General features: G+C 41.1%; 8 protein-coding genes across 11 annotated transcripts in view; 4 read left to right on the plus strand and 4 right to left on the minus strand.

Annotated features, from left to right (window-relative positions):
• Nucleotides 1–3,765, plus strand: part of sgo2 (shugoshin 2) — a 6,788-nt gene extending 3,023 nt beyond the window's left edge. Inside the window, exons 5-9 of one of the 2 annotated variants that reach the window (XM_085919927.1) lie at nucleotides 200–267; nucleotides 343–449; nucleotides 906–2,684; nucleotides 2,854–2,968; nucleotides 3,049–3,765. In XM_085919927.1, coding sequence (XP_085776053.1) covers nucleotides 200–267; nucleotides 343–449; nucleotides 906–2,684; nucleotides 2,854–2,968; nucleotides 3,049–3,064 — 2,085 coding nt within the window. In that variant the 3' untranslated portion in view covers nucleotides 3,065–3,765. Of the gene's footprint in view, nucleotides 1–199; nucleotides 268–342; nucleotides 450–905; nucleotides 2,685–2,850; nucleotides 2,969–3,048 lie in introns of both variants that reach the window. The other variant, XM_085919926.1, reaches the window with a different exon arrangement.
• Nucleotides 1–8,158, plus strand: part of LOC147050824 (gamma-crystallin M2-like) — an 8,772-nt gene extending 614 nt beyond the window's left edge. Inside the window, exons 2-4 of one of the 2 annotated variants that reach the window (XM_085919931.1) lie at nucleotides 6,836–6,864; nucleotides 6,943–7,185; nucleotides 7,886–8,158. In XM_085919931.1, coding sequence (XP_085776057.1) covers nucleotides 6,856–6,864; nucleotides 6,943–7,185; nucleotides 7,886–8,158 — 525 coding nt within the window. In that variant the 5' untranslated portion in view covers nucleotides 6,836–6,855. Of the gene's footprint in view, nucleotides 1–6,835; nucleotides 6,865–6,942; nucleotides 7,192–7,885 lie in introns of those variants that run through there. The other variant, XM_085919930.1, reaches the window with a different exon arrangement.
• c9h2orf80 (chromosome 9 C2orf80 homolog) lies at nucleotides 3,640–5,936 on the plus strand. Its single transcript, XM_085919929.1, has 8 exons — nucleotides 3,640–3,680; nucleotides 4,195–4,276; nucleotides 4,484–4,566; nucleotides 4,904–4,997; nucleotides 5,077–5,154; nucleotides 5,219–5,306; nucleotides 5,578–5,690; nucleotides 5,824–5,936. The coding sequence occupies exons 1-8, from the start codon at nucleotides 3,640–3,642 to the stop codon at nucleotides 5,881–5,883; spliced, it is 639 nt and encodes a 212-aa protein (XP_085776055.1). The 3' UTR covers nucleotides 5,884–5,936.
• Nucleotides 8,159–9,725: 1,567 nt separating the features above from the next.
• On the plus strand, nucleotides 9,726–10,405 carry LOC147050826 (gamma-crystallin M1-like). Its single transcript, XM_085919933.1, has 3 exons — nucleotides 9,726–9,746; nucleotides 9,812–10,063; nucleotides 10,130–10,405. Exons 1-3 carry the CDS (start codon nucleotides 9,738–9,740, stop codon nucleotides 10,403–10,405), a joined length of 537 nt encoding a protein of 178 aa, XP_085776059.1. The 5' UTR covers nucleotides 9,726–9,737.
• Nucleotides 10,406–11,721: 1,316 nt separating this feature from the next.
• On the minus strand, nucleotides 11,722–12,731 carry LOC147050827 (gamma-crystallin M3-like). The gene is made up of 3 exons (XM_085920165.1): nucleotides 12,717–12,731; nucleotides 12,400–12,639; nucleotides 11,722–12,000 (listed from the first exon to the last, which is right to left on the minus strand). The coding sequence occupies exons 1-3, from the start codon at nucleotides 12,729–12,731 to the stop codon at nucleotides 11,722–11,724; spliced, it is 534 nt and encodes a 177-aa protein (XP_085776291.1).
• A 2,375-nt stretch (nucleotides 12,732–15,106) lies between these two features.
• Nucleotides 15,107–16,259, minus strand: LOC147050828 (gamma-crystallin M3-like). The gene is made up of 3 exons (XM_085920164.1): nucleotides 16,176–16,259; nucleotides 15,741–15,983; nucleotides 15,107–15,382 (listed from the first exon to the last, which is right to left on the minus strand). The coding sequence occupies exons 1-3, from the start codon at nucleotides 16,257–16,259 to the stop codon at nucleotides 15,107–15,109; spliced, it is 603 nt and encodes a 200-aa protein (XP_085776290.1).
• Nucleotides 16,260–18,002: 1,743 nt separating this feature from the next.
• LOC147050829 (gamma-crystallin M3-like) lies at nucleotides 18,003–18,788 on the minus strand. Of its 2 annotated transcripts, none has more exons than XM_085920173.1 (3): nucleotides 18,747–18,788; nucleotides 18,359–18,601; nucleotides 18,003–18,281 (listed from the first exon to the last, which is right to left on the minus strand). In XM_085920173.1, exons 1-3 carry the CDS (start codon nucleotides 18,777–18,779, stop codon nucleotides 18,003–18,005), a joined length of 555 nt encoding a protein of 184 aa, XP_085776299.1. In that variant the 5' UTR covers nucleotides 18,780–18,788. The 2 variants fall into 2 exon arrangements, with proteins under 2 accessions (XP_085776299.1, XP_085776298.1); XM_085920172.1 differs by having other exon boundaries at nucleotides 18,003–18,284; nucleotides 18,747–18,779.
• Nucleotides 18,789–20,446: 1,658 nt separating this feature from the next.
• Nucleotides 20,447–21,111, minus strand: LOC147050830 (gamma-crystallin M3-like). Its single transcript, XM_085920174.1, has 3 exons — nucleotides 21,103–21,111; nucleotides 20,787–21,029; nucleotides 20,447–20,719 (listed from the first exon to the last, which is right to left on the minus strand). Exons 1-3 carry the CDS (start codon nucleotides 21,109–21,111, stop codon nucleotides 20,447–20,449), a joined length of 525 nt encoding a protein of 174 aa, XP_085776300.1.
• Between the last annotated feature and the right edge of the window lie 922 nt (nucleotides 21,112–22,033).

Here is a 22,033-nt window from a genome sequence, read left to right on the forward strand (position 1 = left end):
GCAAGAAGTGGTTTGATACAAGTAACTACAAACATTTGGCCTTTTGAGTAGGTGCCCTAGTTTTATGCAAGTGGGCGCTCAATGATAAGTTAGACATCCCTCATCGAAAGGGACCTAATACAAAATACTACAAATGTTTTGAACTCTTAATGTAAATGTTCTGAAATTTTAAACTAGTGTCTTTACTAAACTCCCACAGGATCTCTTTGAACCATCCGGGGACCACAACGTCTTCCAAACTGAATCTGACAACCCTCCAGTTGAAAAGTGAGGTTTATTTTACATTACAAACTGTCAACCCCATCTGATATCTAATTTCACTAAAAGTGAACTTCCTGACAGCCTTCCAAGTGTGGTACCAGATCCTCCAGAAGTTCCAAAGGATTCAGAAATGCAAGCAGGTATTCTTGAAAACAACATGCCGGCAGTCTCACCTGTCCCAAGCAGAGGTTTGAGTCTTAGCAACCATGCTGTATGTCCAAAAGTCTTGGGACCTAATGATGTCTTGATTTTTGCAGTAAGGCAAATTTGTGTGCGCTACTTAGTTTCAACCAGCCGACTCTCACTCCGTCTTACCACAATCCAATAATCATTACCTCCATGGCAGACAAAAAAGCTCCACAAGGTTGTAAACCAATGCTCTAGTTGTAACCATAAGACCATAATGACCTTTAAAATGACCTCCACTGTTAATGCTGTAATGGTTCGCTCACTTCAACCAAGGGGACTTTGTCAAGAGTAATTATTCGGTAGCTAAAAGATTTTAGGCAGACATGCTTATTTTCTGTAGGATGTCCCAATACTTTTGTCTTTACATAAAGTATTTTGGTCCGTCAGTTCAGTTTGTCACTTCTCTGTTAAGTCTCTGAAAGCATTGATTTGTGTTGCTTTTCACACCTCCACAGCAGAAACAGACAAAGAGAAAATGTATTCAAACAACCAAGCACTCCAGAGGAAGTCAGCACACCAGTCCAACAGCTTAAGGGAGGAAGTGAGTAGGATGTCACACAGGACCTCTCAGTCTGCTTACGACATCGATTCTTTGCCGGGTCACCTGAGCAGCCAAACATCTTCAGCGATTAATATTGCTGGAACACTGGGTCCCTCTGCTGAAGTCAACGCTTCTTGTGATTTGATCACAGTTGGGCCAGAGAATACTGTAGTTTTCAATCCAACCATGGAATTGACTCACACCAATGATGCAGAAATAGTCATTCATCATCCCACAGAGCAAAAGACCTCTAAACTACCAAAACCCAAATGCAACAAGATAAAAATGAGTAACTTGGTTGCGTCAAGTCCAGCAGACACTTCACAAGGTATGGGCGGGACAAGTTGCGGTTTTAAAGAGCCACAGCCTGAGCCCATTAGCACCACCTCGCATACAGAAGACATTTCTAACAAGCATTTACAAGCTGAGTTTCAAAGTAAACCCCTGTCACATATTCCCAAAATGGCGAAATCCAGAGTTGAGAAAGAGAAAAAGGTAAAAATCACCAAGTCAACAATGGATTCTGGTGATTCTGTCTGTCTTGCCTTGGATGATTATCTCATGGATGATGACGTCTTTTCCTTTAAACCCGACAAGAAAGAGACGTTCCCTTTTGACAAAGACCCTTTCCAAAAGTCAAAAGTCACATACAGGAAGCCCAGAAATAAAAGTCAGACAAGTTCTTTGATCCACACTGTGGCAACAATGTTGTCACCTTATGACCAAGATCATGGTGGGTCCACAGTGGACCACAATGACGGAGCAGACAATATTGAAACTGTACAATTTGAGGGAGCAAGCTATCCCACTGGTGGAAATGAATTGCAGATAAACACAGAGTCTTCCACAAAGTCTCAAGGACATTCCAACTCAAGATGCAGGGGGACATTTGTTATATCTACGGATCACACTGCACACATCAGGGAAGAACTTGGACTGTTGTCAAAAGATAACGACTCCAGTTTGCATATTGAAGAATCCTTGGACTCTCGGGTAGCGACCAAAGATAGCGATTCTGTCACAGCAATGCCAAGCTCTTGCAAGCGTCCTTGGATGTCCACTCAGGATCCAGGAAGCCTTCCAGGAGACTTGTATGGCAGTAATAATAAAGAAAATGTACTGCCACTGGAGGAATTCTCGGTTGCAGGTCATGAGTTTCAGAAACCCAAAAAAGCGAGGAAGGAGGTCTCGAGCAGATGCGGAAGGAAAAAATCACAATCCAGCAATGAGTGTCATGATGATGTGAAGGACAAGAACAAACATCGCCATGGCAAAAGTGTTTGTCCCCCAGAGCAGTCCCCTGACTTTTTAATCTTGAAAGACACCTTCTTATTGGATGAAGATACTAACAGCTCTAAATCAGACTCCAGGGTGGATAAGAATCCTAAATGGTACCGAAATAAGATCAAACTCCCTTCAGTGGATAACAGCACCAGAAATTTGAGAAAGACATTCTTCGTTTCCAATCCGGAAATGCCTCCCATAAACATGACTATGTCGAAAGAAATGACTGAAGGTGAAGGAGCTCATCAACACATGGGTGACCTGCTCATTGATGAGATACCACCATCGTTGAACAGCTCTCTTGTGGACACCGGGCCAGGCTTTTTAACTTGTAGTCCTAAACGACACCCGGCAAATGGGCAGCAACTGATGGAGGAGACCGCCTTGATCATCCCTGTCTCTTCTCCAGGTGAGTTGACAACATAAACATCACATACATTTTCTGTACAGTTCAACCACGGAGCTGGAACAATGTTTTATTTACTTTGTATGTGTTAGCCCTTGGCATGAACCGATATTATAATCGGATTGTATGCTAAGCATGTGCAGTCAAAAAAAAATGATGTGTGTTGCAGCAGCAGGTAGAGTTTTAATGTCAGTGACCAACAACCATGCAAGCCCATGGAAAGAGAACCAGGGTAGAAGCAGAAGACGCAAGGACGCGGTCAGTTACAAAGAGCCTTCCCTGCGTAGGTGAGTGCCACTTCCCCGTGAAGTCTGTTCATGTAAAAAGATGAAACTAATGCTTTTCTTGTTTTTTTTTTTTTTTTTAGCAAAATGCGACGTTGAGTTCAATTTACAGACGGCAAGTTCCTAAACGCTCCAGTTTTTAAAGACCCCCAGAAGAAGTCACAAGTGCTCCTTTGCAAAGTCCGATTTTCACTTTCTTATTTGATTGATACATTTATGTTGTTGGCGCTAATGCACATTTAGTAAGTTTAATAAAAATGTTTTTTTGTTCAGGTTTATGTTAATGTTTAAAAATGTTGAAATTGTTTTTCTGACTGACTGGACTGTTCATGATGCACGCGTGTTAGAAGCTCTTCATAAATGATTCAAGTCCACTTGTTCATTTGAGACTTGCCTATCGTTTCCCTATGTGAGGGTGACCACATTCAGTCTAGTCTTGCTGGGCACAAACTGTGCAACATGTAATGTAAACATCTTTTGACTGCTGTGTACAACCATTTTGGTGAGTACAAATGTGTTTTGCATAGGTTACTGTACTCTTTATCTTTGTGTCGATTCAGCATTTGGAAAGCGAGTTGATTTTGATTTGATTTTGCTCCAGTTTATTTTTTTTTAGTCTGTCGAACTGTTTTCTGCAGCTACTTCCTGTTGAACAAACAAGACTCTTTGCCAAAATGGAGTCAAAGCAGCTGAAAAGAAATGTTGAATTTCTCCTGTGAGTACCTGTACTTGTATGCACATTAAAGGGACAGTGTGAGTACCTGTACTTGTTTGCACATTAAAGGGACATTTTGTAGACATTTCAAAATTTTCAATGCCATTTAGCGGTGAATTAATCAAATGCATTGACCTAAATTTGAAGCCCGTGCATTTTGAAGCACGCCAAATGCAGTGCCACACTTTGCAAGCCTATCACCAATATCTTAAGCAGAGACTCAAACAAAATGTCATCACAGACTTCCCGTAAGGTGAGAGCCCTGACCCATATAATATTAGTGATTACTTGATTTAGGATTGGAAACAAAAAAAATGTCATCACAGACTTCCCATAAGGTGAGAGCCCTATTAGTGATTACTTGACTTTTGATTGTAAACAAAATAAATGTTGTTGTATCAGAACATTTTTATGCGTATTGAAATTAAATCTTTATAATGAAGAATTCCTACTCACTGTTCCTCTAAAAATAAAATAAATGGGAATTTTATTTATTTCACTTTCCTGATTCCAGGGGTGAATACATCGGGCAGAAAATCAGAGAAAATTCATTTGACCCCACAGGAAAAGGAGCTTCTACTGTGCTTGATGACCTGGTAAAAAAACAAAACAATAGTTAGATTTGGGGTACATCTATATAAATACATATTTTTTTGAAGATGGCATACATTTTTTTTTTACACTCACTCACTCACGCACACACGGTTATATATGCTTTTCATTGGTTTAGTAGGCGATGAACAAAATGGCAGCATGCACCTCAGTTTTACGTCTGATGCATTTTGTTGGTATGGATATTTTAGGCTCACTATGATCTTGCCGTCAGCGTTGATGTTTGGTGGCTGCAAGAGGACCCAGGATCCAAAGCACAGGACAAAGATCTCATGTAGGGTATCTACTGACGTGATCTGAATCTAATCTTACCATTATGCATTTATTCATGCATTTATTTTAGTCTTAAAAAGTTAACAGGTTACATAAGCGATAAAAAGCTCTGATAATATTTGGTCAAATTATGCGCTGTTGTTGCGAGACTCCCTCTAACTATGTTAAGTTTGTAACATTTTTACTATTGGGCCTTTTGAGTATTAAGCTCTTTAGAAGTGATATGTTTGAAAAAGATGTTTTTCTTACTATGTAGATTATGAGCATTTTTATGTTAATACCAAAATCAACAAAGCAAACACAAATATATGAAACCAGCTTTTCCTCATTCACCACAGTAAACGGCGCCGAATTCCAGGAAACCACCAAATTTATGGTAATCGCTTGGTACGCGAGGCCATGATCTTGTCATCCTTTGCTGGCATCATCATGGTAAGCAATGTCACTTTATGTATATGAAATATATTTACATGCAATACATTAGTACTGCTACCCACTGACCCGTCTTCAGAGCAGCCTACCAGTGGAGGAGATCCTGGCACTTTACAGATGTAAACCTGTTGCCTCCTACCCTGACACACGCTCCAAGGTACAACACTTGAAAAACATACTGCAAATTAATCACCTTGACAACTTAACTGCCTGTTTTCCAGGCCTCCATTGTGTGTCCCTTCACGCTCTCCTACCACCCATTGGCCATGCTGAGCTCTTACAAGGCTGTACAACACTGCAGGAAACACAGTGAGTACACAGCAGCACGAGAAACTATTTTCAAATTCACAGGGTGGCTCCTCCCAAGGTTAATTGAAAAATTGTTTTCCCATAGTACCAGTTTGTCAAAAAACAATACATAATTGACGATTTTTTTTTTTACGTTTCAGAGTCTGTCAATTTTAAGTTCTGCTTAAATACATCCTGTGTTCGACATTTCCAACTTTGGCTTTTGAGGTCCAACCTAGGGTTATTGATTGTATACGCCATCTTAAGATAAAACCCTTTGTCCCTCTTGCAGATCAAAAGTTGAAACGATGGCTTTCGGAGAAGTCAAAGGCCCATGTTCCCAGTAGACGAGTCCCAGCACAGTCCACGTCCTCGTTATCCCTCGCCTCTTCCTCCCGCTTTAGTGTGAGTAGGCGTTTTTCCTTATCGGTCTGATCAGCACTTTTGGGGGTTAATTCTTGATTTGATCACCTCGTCTAATCAAGTCTTTAAATTTAAACAGTCAGTAATCGTCACCTCTACGCTTTTTTGACCTCAGGTGGGCGGTGATGGTGAGGAGGTGACCTGCGGTGTTGCCGGTGTCCTTCTGCACGACTGACAACGGCTTATCAAAATATGATTAGAACTGAAATGATGGAGGGGACCACATACAGATTAAAAACCATAGTCATTAAAAGGTTATTGTGAAAATTAAAGGGACAGTGTCCAGAATTCTTTTGCCATCTAGTGGCAAACTCATAGAATTGACCGGGCTTACGTGGGCCGGCCTAATATACTGACGGGAGCTCACGAACTGATTGACAATGCCCAACTCGGCCGATCCACATGTTCAAGGTCAGCGGTGTTACCCACTGAATCCTCTTAACAGTTTCTAAGAAAGTTACGTTAAATTTATTTGAACTTCAACAAACAAAATGTCTTAAATGGTAACTGACCGGCTCTTCATTACAGCTAAATCCGAATCTCAAGCCAAACTTTTGGGTAAAAATAAGTATCCCACTCTATTTAAAAATCCACAGCTACCCAGCAGTTTCAAATATATATTTTCAAAGTGATTTAATCTTCATAATGCCTATAGATACTCTTCACCTTTTAGATAGAGATGCGTGTTTAAGGGGGCATCTGATTGGTCAAAATCAGATAAAAGTGATTTTGAACCTGGCATTTTTAAGGGTTTACAAACCTTACTAAATCCTTAGCATGCTGTGTATTAGCAAACATGAAGTTGCTGCAGTGTGGACAGCAAGCGGCTCCCTGCACTTATTATGCAACACAGCAGGCGTGAACAGCGTTTTTCCGTATTGTTCTGCCACTATTGTCCACAGGATGTGTGGATACCATACTAGTCCTTTCCTCGTCCATCAACGTTAAACCCTGTTAATTATTTATACTCTTTTTGTGTCAAATACAAATCTATATTTCTCACCCCATGTCGTGGTCCAACAAAAAGGTGCACATGTGCCAGTAGCGTTCATTTATAACTAGCGGACCATTTGAATAACAATGCTTTGTTTGTGCGGAGGTGCTATAAAAGGCCCTGGAAACATGAGAAATCTCTCCAATAGACACCATGGGCAAGGTAGGCTCCTCTCGGCTGGCATCGAATCATATTTTCGTCCTTTTGTTTGTCATCGCGCAATCTCCCGTCTCCCGACAGATCATCTTTTACGAGGACAAGAACTTCCAGGGTCGCAGCTATGAGTGCAGCAATGACTGCACAGACCTTCACTCCTTCTTTAACCGCTGCAACTCCATCCGGGTGGAAAGCGGCTGCTTCATGATCTACGAGCGAGCCAACTTTATGGGTCACCAGTACTTCATGAGGAGGGGAGACTATCCCGACTACCAGAGATGGATGGGTTTCAGTAGCTGCATCCGCTCGTGCAAGATGATTCCCGCAGTAAGGGTTCAAAGTTCTGCCTTTGAATTTGTTCTTAATGCCAGACCAGTCATTCTACTCTGCTTGTAAACTAGGCGAGTCATTCCGACGTCTGTTGTTCTGCCTCCAGATTCCAAGCAAGAAGAATCACTCCAGTGTCCATAATTTGGCCTCTGGTTTCCAAATATAAAAGCTTGCCAATGTCCACAGTTCTGCTTCCCTTTTTGAGTTTTAAATGTTACCCCGCTGGTTTCTGTTTTGAAAATCTCAACCTGTCAATCAGGTGACAACCAATCCACATTTGGTCTCTTTGCCTAAAGCTTGACTAATCATTTTGATATCCAGGATTCTGCCTCTGGTTTTCTATTCCTAAAAGCTGGGTTGGTTGTTTTGATGTTTGCGATTGTGGTTTCCAGATTTAAAAGTTAGGCACAGATTTTGGATTGTTCCCTACGATTGTGCTTTGAGTTTCTTTACTTAAGTCGACAGGTAGCTTGCGCTTCTCCATTGGGTTCCCAGACTTAAAAATAGACTTTGATGTCTGTGACTCGGTCTCTGGTTTATGATTATGTCTGTGATTCCATGAGTGGTGTCTGTACTTAAAATATAGTTTGTGTTCATCCTGTCCATGGATTTGCCCTTCATTAACATGACTTAAAATGAAACTAGTCATTTTGAGACACTTGCAAACCCAACTGTCCCTTCTGATGTGATCCCGCAGTACCGAGGCTCGTACAGATTGCGTATCTATGAGAAGCCTGACTTCAGCGGTCACATGATGGAGTTCATGGACGACTGTGCCTGTGTATCCGACCGTTTCCACCACCGCCATATCTACTCCTGTAACGTCATGAATGGCTACTGGATCTTCTACGAGTACCCCAACTTTCGAGGGCGCCAGTACTTCCTGAGGCCTGGCGAGTACCGACGATACCGCGACTGGTGCGCCACCTGCGCCATCGTGGGTTCCTTCCGGAGGGTCACAGAATTTTAGCCATGAGATTAAAGCCTTGCTGTAAATATCAAACGCTTTGTTTATTAAAGATGTCGGATTTTTAACTGGCTTTGTAATCACTTCCTTCTTGACATACATTTTTTGTACATATATATATATATATATATATATATATATATATATATATATATATATATATATATATATATATATATATATATATATATATATATATATATAATTCATTTAATGAGAGAGAATAAAAGTTTTGAAATCAAATAGACCAGGGGTGCCAAACTCATTTTTGTCACAGGCCGCATCATCGTCGTAGTTTCCTTCAGAGGGCCATTATGACTGTCAAGGCCTTACATTACCTATATACAGTATAGGCTACATAACAAACTGATGAATAACTAGTTTTCAAATCAGACATGAGTAAAAACTGTTGAAATATTTTGAAAAGATGAATGGTAATAAAATTGCTAGCAATATCTCAATTTTTCAAAACTTAAGACAATTTGTAATTTTAGGATTGACACATGAAGTCGATGCACAATTTATCTTCGTGGGCCACTTAAAATGATGTGCCGGGTCTTATCTTGCCCCCGGGCCTTGAGTTTGACATCTAGACAGTCTAGGCTGAAGTCATTCATATAGAGTATATAATTTTACGCTTGACTGTGTCTCCAATAACAATCTATAATATTTATACAATAACTATAACAATAAACCCCAAAATAGATAACAGTCAAAAAAAGGCAAATTGTTTTCCACATAACGTTGCAGTTGGAAATTGAGTGCAATCAATTGGATGAATATTTACACATTACTATCTTTTGGCTCAGGATCTATATGCATATACAGCAACTTCATTGATATCACTTATTGTTATTCTGCATCATTTATTTGGTCATTTTATATTTTTCCTGCCGGCAGAAATCATAAGCGATTGTGCTAACTCCAGGAGTGGCCCTTGGGCTCTATTACACTGACCCGTCTTTTCACCCTTAAGAGTGATTTGTTTTTATACTCCACATAAAAAGATAACATGAAGAATTTTATACTGAACAATTTAAGAATTTAAGAACGGGTACCCATAGGATTAGAATGGACCTTTATTTTACGTGTGCCAATTGTGTTGGGCTGTTGAAAAGGGTATGTGAGGGAAAAAGGTTTTCATAAAAGTTTCAGAATAAATTATATCTACTTATATATTATAACTTCCATATAAATTATATTTCCATACATATAATACTTTGTAATTGTACAGTAAATAGCGATTCTCTGATTCCGGTTCTGAGTTCTTCCTAGAGGATACGCTCTCCCCGGTGGCCATGATCCCACCATATGTGCAGAAGCTTCTCACTGAGCGAGTCCACACAAAGCCTGTGCGCACACATAATGCAGGCGATTCACAGCCAGAAATGTATGGATGGAGAAGCATTGTTACGCATTTATAGGCCCTGTTCAGCAAAAAGTCAGTCTGCCGATTCATCAGCTTTGCACATTTGAATAACAACACGTTGTGGCCCCAGGGATTTTGTATAAAAAGGCTTCGGAATTATGGGGTTAGCAGAGCAAATTGAACCCTCCACTGGGAACTACCTAAACCATCACCATGGGCAAGGTAAAGCAAATGGTTGGATCTCTCTCTCATGGGCAAAGCAAAAATGTCTCTGGTTTATTTTTCAGATCACCCTTTTCGAGGAGAAGAACTTCCAGGGCCGCTCCTACGAGTGCCTGAGCGACTGCACCGAGCTGACCTCTGTTCTGAGCCGCTGCCAGTCCTGCCGGGTGGAGAATGGATGCTTCATGGTCTATGAGCGCTCCAACTTCATGGGCAACCAGTTGTTCCTCAAAAGAGGAGAGTACCACGACCTGCAGCGCATGATGACGATGGGAGTGACTCTGGACTCCATCAGATCCTGCAGAGTGATTCCCTCTGTAAGCAACCGAGCAAAACCTGAATAATCCAGACATTGGTCTTGAAATTTGCCATTTGAATTACAGCACAGAGGGCAGTTCAGGATTAAGATCTTTGAGCGAGAGAACATGAGCGGCCAGTCCAACGAACTGCAGGAGGATTGCGACAACATCATGGACCGTTTCCGCATGAACGACATCCTGTCCTGCCAGGTGATGGAAGGCCACTGGCTGCTGTTCGAGCAGCCCCACTTCCGTGGCAGGATGATCTATGTGAAGCCCGGTGAGCACCGCAGCCTCAGGGAAATGGGCCAGAGCAACATGAAGATCATGAGCTTGAGGCGTATCACTGACATGTGCTAGAACTCTGTACTAAGCTTCAATAAATAAAAACAATGTCTTCATAAGTATCTTTGCATATTTGGTGTTGATTCAGTAACTACAGTCGCCCTGCAGACAGACATACCCTCATTCAGCTAGTATACATCAATTTGTTCTCGATAACATTGACTTGTGTTCTAGTCATGAGCGCAGAATTCAAAACCAAAACGTTTAGCAATTGATCAAACTGCTTCGCGAGCTGACTCCATCCACCAAATCCTTCCTACAGCAACTCACTCACTCCCCAAACAGAGGTGTCGCCTACATGGATGATTCCAGTGAAAGGGTCCAATAATACTGTTAACGATACCACAGCCACTTTCGGCTTGTGTTACCTGCTAAACTGGCAAACAAAGGCATAAGGTTGAACATAGAGAGTCAAACTCAACTTGTCTGTGCCCAGAGTAAGGATTCAAACGGCCCCCGTGAAAGTAATTAAATGTGTGGTCAGTACGTCAGCGAAAGCTTTCAACATGATGCCGTGTCGTGAGTGCTTCCTGATTGTCAAACATCACTCTCTGATCGGTGGTGAAGTTGTTCTGTCTTCAAAGTTCAATATGCATCGAAACCTTATACATGGGACACAGCCAGGAATCTTTAACGTTCCAGCGTCCCACATGCGGGACAGCTGCTTTGCATGGAGTTTGCCAAGGAATTTCCGCCTACTTGCCAGGGAATTTGCGGCTACTTGCCCAATCGTGATGGTTAAAAAAACTTGGAGTCCTTGGAGATTTGAATCATGCCCAACATTTTAAGATACAAATTACTGATGGTGTAGGGGTACACTCGCCTGACTTGTGTGCGGGCAGTGGGGGATTCCCGCTCAGTGACGGTGTGCATGTGGGTGTGGTTGGTTGTTCATCTCTATCTGTGCCTTGCGACTGGCTGGCGACCAGTTCAGGTTGTAGTTTGCTTTTTGCCAGATGTCAGCTGGCATAGGCTCCAGAACCCCCCGTGCCCCTAAATAGGATCAGCGTTGTTTAGAACGGATGGATGGATTTTAAGATACAATCATATCTTCAGGCTCAATGAACACCTAAATCAGACAGGCGTAAACTCACAAAACAGGAATGGTAAAGGGATAAATGGGGTATCCAAATTAGCAGAGACTGTTTCCATGCCATTTTCTTAGCTAGGTAGTTCAAATGGGTATCATCTAGGCTAGGTAGTTCAAATGGGTATCATCTAGGCGTGGTTCCACTATACAGTATATGAGTTGCATTGCAGAGGACAAGACACCAGGAAGTAAATTTAAAAGTGATTTTTATTTAAAATCTTGTTTTGCTACACAGGTGCTTCTAAGAGCAGGATTCCATGATGCGCTTCATGCTCATGATGCGAGGGCCACTCATGCCCATATCTCTGAAGCTCCTGTACTCGCCAGGCCTCAGGTAAATCATCTTGCCCCTGAAGTTGGGCTGCTCAAACAGCAGCCAGTGGCCATCCAGCACGTTGCAGGACATACATTCGCTCATGCGAAGGCGGTCCATGATGTTCTCGCAGTCCTCCTGCAGCTCGTTGGACTGGCCGCTCATGTTCTCCCGCTCAAAGATCCTGATCCTGAACTGGCCTCTGTGCTGTGGGTTCAAACAAAAGAGGGAAAATTCAGCAACGTGGTCTAGTGGTCACCAAATCTAGGCAAGGGTTTTCGGTTTGAATCTTAACATGTCCTCCCCGTGCTTGTAAGGCTTTCCATCGGGTAAACAGGTTTTATCTTGCAGGTTAAGAACATGTATGCTAGGTGACCTAGAGCTAAAGTCAATGTAATGAGCCAGTATCTTCTTCAAGGATACATTAACATGGATTGACAATTGAGCGACCAATATGCAACCTAAACCAAAGCCACACCTTCCCTGACTGTGAATGACTGCTGTCTTGATGTTCTCTGCGATTGACCAGTGCAGAGCACCATGATGGCAAACTCATTTATGACCCTGAACAGACAGTGGTCGACATTGGATGGCAGTGGTACATACCATGGGGATCATGCGGCAAGACCTGATGCAGTCACTCATGCCCATCCGCTGGTAATCTGAATAGTCTCCCCTCCTGACAAAAAACTGGTTGCCCATGTAGTTTGTACGGTCATAGACCATGAAGCAGCCGCTCTCCACCCGGCAAGAGAGGCACCTGCTCAGGTAAGAGGACATGTCAGCGCAGTCGCTGCTGGTCTCATAGGAACGGCCCTGGAAGTTCCTGTCCTCGTAGAAGATGATCTGAAAACCGAGCAGTCATAAATGATTAGATTGATGGATTATCACATAAAACACGTTTTCCTAAAGCAGAGATCTACCTTGCCCATGGTCATGGCTGCGGTGGTGCGTGTAGAAGCCCAAACAGACTGCTCAAATTTCTCCACGTCGCCCGGCTGCTTTTATACCTGACCCCACGCCTGAAGCATACATGACCCCATTGTGCAAAATCCTGACAGGGCAACATGCAGCAGAGGCCCCACCGCGTGCACGGCAGCAATTCAAAGAGACCTTCAAACACATCGTGATTTGCGGTGGTAGCAATTGTTGGGAAGAGGCCCCACTTGCATTGTCTACACTGTTCAGAGGCAGAAAAAAGCTTTTCCACAACACAACCTTCCTGAAGATCACTCCATCAATACATTTTTATGGACATACATTGCATAAAACAAAAAAATTGCAATAAAAAAAAAAATTAAATTGCGGTATGCAAACCAAAGATATTATACATAACCAAAATAAAAATAAAAATAACTAAAACTAAAATTCATGCAACCTTTCAGTTAAAAATATTAAATAAAAATAAAAATACTTTGGACCAAAAAGATATATCTTACATTTATAAAACTGACTAGAACTAACTATGATTATAGTGAAAATGTCCATTGTTTTGTCTTTGTCAATAAATATCATACATGAGCTTTTGGGGTACATTTTAAAAATATACATTTATTTTGATATTGCTGTACAGAAGAAGAAAGGTCATTTATGAAATGTAGTCTCCTTAACACAATTACATGACAGTTAAGGACCTTTTATTTTTTTATGTTAACTATGAATAATATATAATAACTTTAACTAGTAAAAAGTGAACTAAAATTTAGCATTTGTGAGGAAATAAAACCAGAACTAACAAACTCAATTTAAAAACTAATCAAAATTAATACACAAGAGTCTCTATGATTTAAAATCTTTAATGAGATATTAAAAACTATTATAACCCATAACTCATTGATCACCAGTGCTTTCCAACATGCTTGCAAAATGTGAGGCTGTCACAAATTATTTTTTACTCGATAATCCTATAGATGATCTCATTGATTATTTTTTCTTTGTAATCATGGCATAAAATTGTAAATATGAATTTATTTATTTTTTAAATACAAACAATGGGTATTGATTACCTGTTGTCAGATTAAGTGTGTGCTGTAACAAATGTCCATGCAGAAACGCAGAGCAGTGGTTCTGCGTTCTGCAAAAATGATAAAAAAAATGATAAAAAAATAATGGTTTTGATTCACGCATTTGTGTTTCAACCTAGTTTTGTGGTTGACACAATTGAGTTAGTTGACTTTTTTCCTAGCCCTATATTATGCAGTGTAGGCTATCGCTACTTGTGCACTACTCATATGGCAATAATTAACCATAATGTTATTCGGAATCACCCTGAATGCGAACATGTGTTTGAGTTTAGCAGTACCCGCCATTCTGAATTATGAAGTATGATGTGATTTCAATGCATTGATGATCTTTAAACACAGAGTTCAGTCTTGATACTCCAACAAACAGGAGACAGTTTTGTTTGTTTGTTTGTTTGTTTACAATTATCAGTGGTGATAATGTGTGTGGTGTGCTTTATTGGATAGCTTAAGTACACTTCACTTTTAGAACAGTAAGCATCCTTTTTATCACTCAAAGGGAAGGGACGCTAACAGTGGTAAAAAAAAACTAAACACAAACTAATAAAAATGGTATCTACCACCATGCTTTAAATCAGATTAGGGGCAAATGTGTGTTACCTTTGGAAAACCAGTGTCACCAGCGTCACTATAATTTTAGTTGTTATGTTACCATTTATTATTTGGCACAGAATGGAGCTGAACTAAAAATATTAGATATGGTGGCTAGTCTTCATAATTCACACCCCTAATTGACAATTATGACATGGTTTATGGATATGGAACTATACATTGTAGTATGTCAAAGCGCTGTTACATGTAAAAATATAGTGCTTCTTTTTGGTCTTGGTCGCAATATATCTTTTACATTTATCAATATGCACATACATATGTGTGATCTATGCGGATATTGCAATATATAATATATATTATATATTTTGATATGTTTTCTTATACATATATTGCAATATATTTTTGTTTTGTAAGGGATTGCACACAGGCTCTGTTTGAATATTTAACTTGTGAATATTGTAGTTTACAGTCGTGTTCAATAAATATTTAACTTTTAGGTGCAAGCTCAATTGATTACTTTTTTTGAGGAAATGTAGTTTAGTTTGCTTCACCAGATAATAAGCTGGATATTTAGGTTGTTAACTCACGGTTAATTTCGCAGCCTATTAAGCAGAACGTTAAGATGACTTATCAATATGGTATCATTACATTAATAAAGACTGTCTACAAGCACAGAAAAAAAAAACGCAGGAAGGTCAACAGGTTACTTTGTATTGCTTTAATTTGACAAAATCAAACATTTAGCATGTGTCCATGATACGTCTCATGCTCATGAAGCGAGTGCTGCTCATGCCCATCTCCCTGAAGCTGCGGTGCTCGCCGGGCCTCACGTAGATCATTTTGCCGCGGAAGTTGGGCTGCTCGAACAGCAGCCAGTGGCCTTCCATCACCTGGCAGGACATGCAGTCGTTCATGCGGAAACGATCCATGATGTTGTCACAGTCGTCAAGCAGCTCTTGGGACTGGCCGCTCATGTTCTCTCGCTCAAAGATGCGAATCCTGAAATGGCCTCGGTGCTGTTTTGGGAAAAGTAAAAAAAATCACAAAAATCCAGAGGTTTTTTAATTTCATTTCATTCATGTCATCCATCACTTGATGTATTTTCTCTGTCCTACAATCAGAGGTCTACCCCATCACGATCAACATTAAAATAGACTAAAGGCCCAAGTTATCAGAAAAAATCTATCCTTAAAAAGTATATTTGATATTATTGAAAGCCACTGCAACATTATGCACTGGTAGACAACAGCAGAATTCAGCTATAATGATTCGGGAAAGTTAAATAGAAATTGCAACTAAAGTTGAAAAATAACACATTCTGAATTAAAAGAGTGTAAAAACATCCTAACAAAAGCCACGGCCCTTTTTACCCACCATAGGGATGATGCGGCAGGACTTGATGCCACTGGTCATGCCCATCATGCTCATGGAGTCAGCGTGCTCGCCCCTCCTCATGAAGTGTTGGTTACCCATGAAGTTGGGACGCTCATAGACCATGAAGCAGCCACTCTCCACCCGGCAGGACTGGCATCTGCTCAGGTAGGAGGAGACGTCGGAGCAGTCGCTCATGCACTCATAGGAGCGGCCCTGCAAGTTTTTCTCCTCGTAGAAGATGATCTGGGAAAGCAAAGTGGGATTTAATATTGACTTGTTTAGCCTTTTCAATGTCACGACATGATCTCAATATGGTTCCCTGCAAGACAGCTCCTGCTAAATCCCTTTAGCTGTGCTAGTTTTTTTGTGATTTTGTGAAATAAAAAAAATGGAAGTTTGAAGGTATCCCTATTTTAGGGAATATGGAATGCTTACCTTGCCCATGCTCATGTCAGTGGTGGTCATGTTTGTCAGGTGAGCGGCTGCTGCTGGCACAGAACTGATGCTGTCCCCTTCCATGTAACCCTTGGTTTTATACCTGAGTGCGCCCCACGCCGTCAGCGGGACCCCATTGTGTAAAGCCCCTGAGCCAGCAGTATGCTATGGAGTGCGGCGGGGGCCCGTGTCACATGTCTAACATGGTGGTCTCGTGGCTAGGCTCTTGAAGACCAAGTAACACAAGGCCTTTTGTATTTGAAATGAAAAAAATGGCTGGTTCTATTGTGCTGAATGATGAGTTGGAGCTGATGAAAACAAAGAAAAGGAATATCGGCAATACTGTAGCTGCTGTACATTCCTTATTGAAAGTTACATTTAGTTCAACTGTTGCGTCAATAGAATTCAACCTGGAAATGAAATTATTATTTCAACAATTTGCTATAATTGTTTGGTAGCTCTTCCATTTACTCATTTCTTTGTATTTTCAGACTTTTGAGCTCTTCAAAAATATGACTTTACGATTTCGATAATTGAAAGCTCTTGAATGTGTTCTTTAGTGAGCCATTTTATGAGTTTCAAGAATCAGTAATGTCTCCATTTCCACTGGTTTACTCCATAAGATTTTCTGTTGGCCTTTGTAGGTGTAGACTTACATTAGGGGCAACTGCAAACAATAGTATTGCCCAACTGGTTCCGATAGTCACTGAATTTATGGAACCAACCAGAACAGAGTTCTGACATGGTAGATTTGATCAATCGGGGTAGATGTTGCTCCACCTTCGCAAATGGTGGTAGGTTGCTTAACAAAATATTTAGGCAATATATTCCGAGGTGGAAGTGGGCATCAGTAGATTAAATCAGAAATTAGTGATGTATATCTTAAAGGTTACAATTATTTTGAATGGACAAGATGCATCTGCTTCCTCCACTCACAAAGACATGGAAAATCATTGTTTTATAGTGTTTATTGCATTTACAATGTCACAAATGCACCGAAACTGATGTTGGAGGTAGCCTGGCAAGGCAGCTAGCTGTTGATAGCTGCAACCATGCTGTAGTTCCTCACTGGTACAGGCGCAAGAAACATACAGCGACATTTTAAACAGTATTGGAAAAAGTTGTAAACAAGACAATGTAAAAATATTCATATCATATCTATAGATTCTTTTCCCTCTGTGAATTACTACTATGAGTGCTGTACTGATGAGGTGAGAAGATTTGAGATTTGCCTCCATGATTTATTTGACTGACAAGCAATTTCATTAATCTTATATTGGATGCATTGGGGTCTAATTCCAGATTCCGGATTTGGCTTTCCTATGTGGAGTTTCCATGTTCTCCCCGTGCCTGCGTTGGTTTCCTCCAGGTACACCGGTTTCCTCCCACATTGCAAAAAAACATGCATGATTGGTTAATTGAGCTAATTGAGTTCTCCACTTTTCCCTTAGGTGAGAGTGTGAGGGGGTGGCAAGGCATTTGGCATTTTGTGCATCACCAGGGTCTATTGCAGGAGTCACCAATCCTCAGGGTCATGTTTTATATATGTCATCTTGGTACAACACATCTGATTCAGATGATCAAATAATCAGCAGGGTGTGCAAATGCTGAATAATGATCCTGATAATTTGCAGTTGCAGCAGGAAGACAAAAATCTGCTGGCTTACAAAATATAGCTGAGGATAATATATGTCCATAGTGGCGGTGGACTTATTTACAGAGTAAATGATAAAATAATAAAAAATAATAGTAAAAAAAATAATAACAATCATAAAATAATAAATAGTACGTGACACTTTATTTAATGGAGCTTAGTTTTGTTTTATTTTAGTTGCAAGAATCTGTGATGCGCCTCATGCTCATGAAGCGAGTGCTGCTCACGCCCATCTCCCTGAAGCTGCGGTACTCGCCGGGTCTCAGGTAGATCATCCTGCCACGGAAGTGGGGCTGCTCGAACATCAGCCAGTGGCCCTCCATCACCTGGCTGGACATGCAGTCGTTCATGCGGAAACGGTCCATGATGTTGTCGCAATCATCCGTCAGCTCGTGCGACTGGCCGCTGAAGTTCTCCCTCTCAAAGATCTTCATCCTGAACTGGCCTCTGTGCTGCTTGGAAAGTGTTTGGGACAGTGTTACCATCGAGCGAGGTTTCTAGCTTTGGGCGGTCATCGTTTTCTACCTACCATGGGAATCATACGGCAGGACCTGATGCACTCTCTGGTGCCCATCATGCTCATGGCGTCGGAATACTCGCCCCTCCTCATAAAGACCTGGTTACCCATGAAGTTGGGACGCTCATAGACCATGAAGCAGCCGTTCTCAACCCGGCAGGACTGACACCTGCTCAGGTAGGAGGACATGTCGGAGCAGTCGCTCGTGCACTCATAGGAGCGACCCTGGAAGTTCCTCTCCTCGTAGAAGATGATCTGGGAAAGCAGGAAGAGAAAAATGATTGGTGATTCGAAAGCAAAATGTGGGCATTACTAAATATTCTGAGTTGCCAGATTGAGCTTGAACAGACCAAGTTGTAGGCCATTGACAGGTGAGTGGATGAATTTAAATGTGGTGTACCTTGCTCCTCATGCTGCTGGTAGTGTTGCTCATGCTGGATGTGGATGTCCTGCTGTGGTGTGCCGTACCTGCTTTAACCCTTTCCTTTTATACCTGACAAAACGTTGGCCCCTCCCCTTCACAAAGCCACGAGTCAGCGACTTACTATTGACACTCAGAACACAGAGGTTATGCCCATAATTTCAGAGCAGGAGGAACCTTTCAGTCTTTAGAAAAGCCTTTTCTTTCATGACAGGTTGCATTTTCAGCAGTGTTAGTCACGTGACTAGTTTAGTTGGGTCATGTTTTTGGTCTTTTAAATTGATTTTGGCCATAAATTCCTTAATAACAACATTTATATAGACATTATAGACTGCAATAAACTAATTAGTTGCCAAATAAATTTAAAATGGCTGCATTTTACCACTCCAAAAAAAACAGTTTATATTTATGTATAGATTTCTGACTCTGACTTTGTTATAAATACATCTTCCAATCTAAACAATAGCAACAGAGGGACAACACAGAACTCAAAACATTAATATAAGCAACATATGCTTGTGTAATTCACATACTAAGGTGTTAGACAGTGATAGCGATGATCAAGTCACTGTTCAGAGCAAGTTGGCACCCAAAAGTGTGTCCCGCCATTTTGGGCGGGCAAATATAAATTTGAATCTACTTGTATTCTTATTATTTTTAAAGTACAATCTGGATACAATAAAATAATTTGACAGGTGAACGTAACACAATTATAGAAAGAATTTCCACCAAAGGAAAATGCTTTAATTTAGTGAGATGCAAATTTGTTGAATCAAATAGTTGTCAATGTATTGAGCAGTGATACAATTGGTGTTACCATGATATATTTGCAGCGTAGGTAGCAGTTTATGTTACTGAAATGTTATTTGTTGCCATGGTCCACTTCATTTGCTTTTGGCCACGTCACTTGTCTGTTCTGAGGCTTGATTTGGAATTTGCCACAAGAAGAAGTCATACAACATGCATTGACAAAACTGAACCATTAATGAAGGCCTCTCCCCCGAACAGCAAACAGTTTTTTTCTGTCCTAAGTTTTAAATGGGATGGACGCATACTGTGCATCCTTTTTACATGCGTTAAGTCAAGCAAAACATGGCTTTTATTTGGTGGCTGGCTTTCCCAAGATAATCGGAGCATCTAATTAATTTTTTTCACTAGTTTAGTAATGTGTTGTATTTCTCTTCCACGACCACTTGGTCTTTCATTTCAAACTTAATTTTTCACTTGAGTGCTTTCCCAATTTTTCCATCGGAGCCACTGCACCTAAAATGCAAAAGCCTCTTTGAAATACAGCAGTCTCTTAAAATGAACATACAATATTGCGCCTACTTTTTGGGGCATTCTAAAATCAGTTGATAATTCAGTTTATTTTCATAACCTAAAATTCCAGTCTGATCAAAGTCCAAATATTTTCCAAAGAAGAAAAAAAATGATACCAAAAAGGTGATATGTTTAGAAAGGTAGTGTTGACTGGGAGATTATTAATAAACATTGGAATGATGATGACCATATAACATGGCTGTATCTAAAATAGAACAATGATAAACTGATTTCCTCATTCACCTATTCTGAAAAATATGTTACCAGTGCGTAAAAATGCTTGCTTAGGCAGACAGTGTAGTTTTTGTGATTTTTATTTACTTATGTTCTTTTCAGAGAAACATTGCAGGGAATAACTTTTACATATCCATGATGCGCCTCATGCTCATGAATCTCATGCTGGTCAGGCCCATCTCCCTGAAGCTACGGTACTCGCCGGGCCTCACGTAGATCATCTTGCCGCGGAAGTGGGGCTGCTCGAACATCAGCCAGTGGCCGTCCGTCACCTGGCAGGACATGCAGTCGTTCATGCGGAAACGGTCCATGATGTTGTCGCAGTCTTCCATCAGATCGTGGGACTGGCCGCTGAAGTTCTCCTTCTCAAAGATCTTCATCCTGAACTGGCCTCTGTGCTGCTTCGGGACAGTTTGTACATTTTAAAACCCGTCGTCAACGTTTTGTGAAATTTGTCTCGCCTACCATGGGGATAGCACGGCAAGACCTGATGCAGTCCCTCATGCCCATTATGCTCATGGAGTCGGCATATTCGCCCCTTCTCATGAAGAACTGGTTGCCCATGAAGTTGGGACGCTCATAGACCATGAAACAGCCGTTCTCAACCCTGCAGGACTGGCACCTGCTCAGGTAGGAGGACATGTCGGAGCAGTCGCTCATGCACTCATAGGAGCGGCCCTGGAAGTTCCTCTCCTCGAAGAAGGTGATCTGGAAAATGGATTCCTGAGTTTTAAAAAATATTTCAAAAGAGATTGTTTAAAGTACGGATTTGTGTGCTTACCCTGCCCATGGTTGTGCTAGGTGTGTTGGTTTCTCAGAGACCTGTGATGCTGCTTTGGTAGCGACGCCACCGTGTCTTTTATACCTGACCAAACCCAAAGACTCTGCAGTCACCATTGTGTGTGAATCGCTGACACGACAACATGGTATGGAGGCCCTATGGAGTGCTGAGAGGCATTGGTCACATGTCCACTTTGACTCCATCCTCGGGAAGACTTCACAATCACGTTTTATGGTACGGAAAAATAGAACAATGAGCATTTTCTTAAGGCTTCCAATGGTGACTGGGACATTAGCGTCTGATTTACTGAAAACACGCCGCATGACACTGTGATCCGTAAGCCGACAATTTATAGGCATGAGTATCCTTTTGTTCGTCTACAACAATAGTCTGACACGTCTGTATACAAAGCATCGGCCGACAAACAAAAGTGATTTTTCTGGTGAATTGTGGAGGCAAGCGGCTATGTATGCTTGCATTTATGTGGGGAAAAAAATAGATGGTGAGCAGTGAGACTTCTAAAGTGTTCTGTTAATCAGGTCTGACTCAAGTCATCTGTGGTGTCATCAATGTGATGGCGGATAGTAATATCACAGTCTTTGGACCTCAGACTGAAAACGCTCATGGTAAATTTCCATTTGCGTTCTCCAGTGGGTTCTGAAATTTTAGCAACTCTGGGAAAACGTTTGGATGGGAACAAATCATTTTACAATATCAGGGCGGCCACGTGAGACGACAAGGTGAGTCAAATGCAGGTAAGCAGCCAACTAGTGCAGGATATCTTTATTAATAATTTTATTGAAACAGAAATGGACAAAGACACACTTTTTGTCTGATAAAATATCAAACAAATCAAAAATGGTCTTTCACATTCCACAGCCAACTTTAAGCATCATCTTAAAGTTGAGAGCATGTCTCATGATCTCATCAA

This window comes from Syngnathus leptorhynchus, chromosome 9 (assembly GCF_054491065.1).
Source record: "Syngnathus leptorhynchus isolate UIUO chromosome 9, UIUO_Slep, whole genome shotgun sequence".
Classification (NCBI taxonomy): domain Eukaryota; kingdom Metazoa; phylum Chordata; class Actinopteri; order Syngnathiformes; family Syngnathidae; genus Syngnathus; species Syngnathus leptorhynchus.

Excerpts from the sequence above, each read along its gene's own strand:
- c9h2orf80 (XM_085919929.1), top strand. The coding sequence starts at position 3,640 with ATGGAGTCAAAGCAGCTGAAAAGAAATGTTGAATTTCTCCT. Across the intron at positions 5,155-5,218 it reads ACCCTGACACACGCTCCAAG|GCCTCCATTGTGTGTCCCTT; the intron begins GTACAACACTTG and ends CCTGTTTTCCAG. Across the intron at positions 5,691-5,823 it reads CCTCTTCCTCCCGCTTTAGT|GTGGGCGGTGATGGTGAGGA; the intron begins GTGAGTAGGCGT and ends TTTTGACCTCAG.
- LOC147050826 (XM_085919933.1), top strand. Across the intron at positions 10,064-10,129 it reads CCTGCAGAGTGATTCCCTCT|CACAGAGGGCAGTTCAGGAT; the intron begins GTAAGCAACCGA and ends TTTGAATTACAG.
- LOC147050827 (XM_085920165.1), bottom strand. Across the intron at positions 12,001-12,399 it reads CTTGCCGCATGATCCCCATG|CACAGAGGCCAGTTCAGGAT; the intron begins GTATGTACCACT and ends TTGAACCCACAG.
- LOC147050828 (XM_085920164.1), bottom strand. The coding sequence starts at position 16,259 with ATGGAAGGGGACAGCATCAGTTCTGTGCCAGCAGCAGCCGCTCACCTG. Across the intron at positions 15,984-16,175 it reads CTGACATGAGCATGGGCAAG|ATCATCTTCTACGAGGAGAA; the intron begins GTAAGCATTCCA and ends TTGCTTTCCCAG. Across the intron at positions 15,383-15,740 it reads CCTGCCGCATCATCCCTATG|CACCGAGGCCATTTCAGGAT; the intron begins GTGGGTAAAAAG and ends TTCCCAAAACAG.
- LOC147050829 (XM_085920172.1), bottom strand. The coding sequence starts at position 18,779 with ATGAGCAACACTACCAGCAGCATGAGGAGCAAG. Across the intron at positions 18,602-18,746 it reads CCAGCAGCATGAGGAGCAAG|ATCATCTTCTACGAGGAGAG; the intron begins GTACACCACATT and ends CTGCTTTCCCAG. Across the intron at positions 18,285-18,358 it reads CCTGCCGTATGATTCCCATG|CAGCACAGAGGCCAGTTCAG; the intron begins GTAGGTAGAAAA and ends ACACTTTCCAAG.
- LOC147050830 (XM_085920174.1), bottom strand. Across the intron at positions 20,720-20,786 it reads CTTGCCGTGCTATCCCCATG|CACAGAGGCCAGTTCAGGAT; the intron begins GTAGGCGAGACA and ends GTCCCGAAGCAG.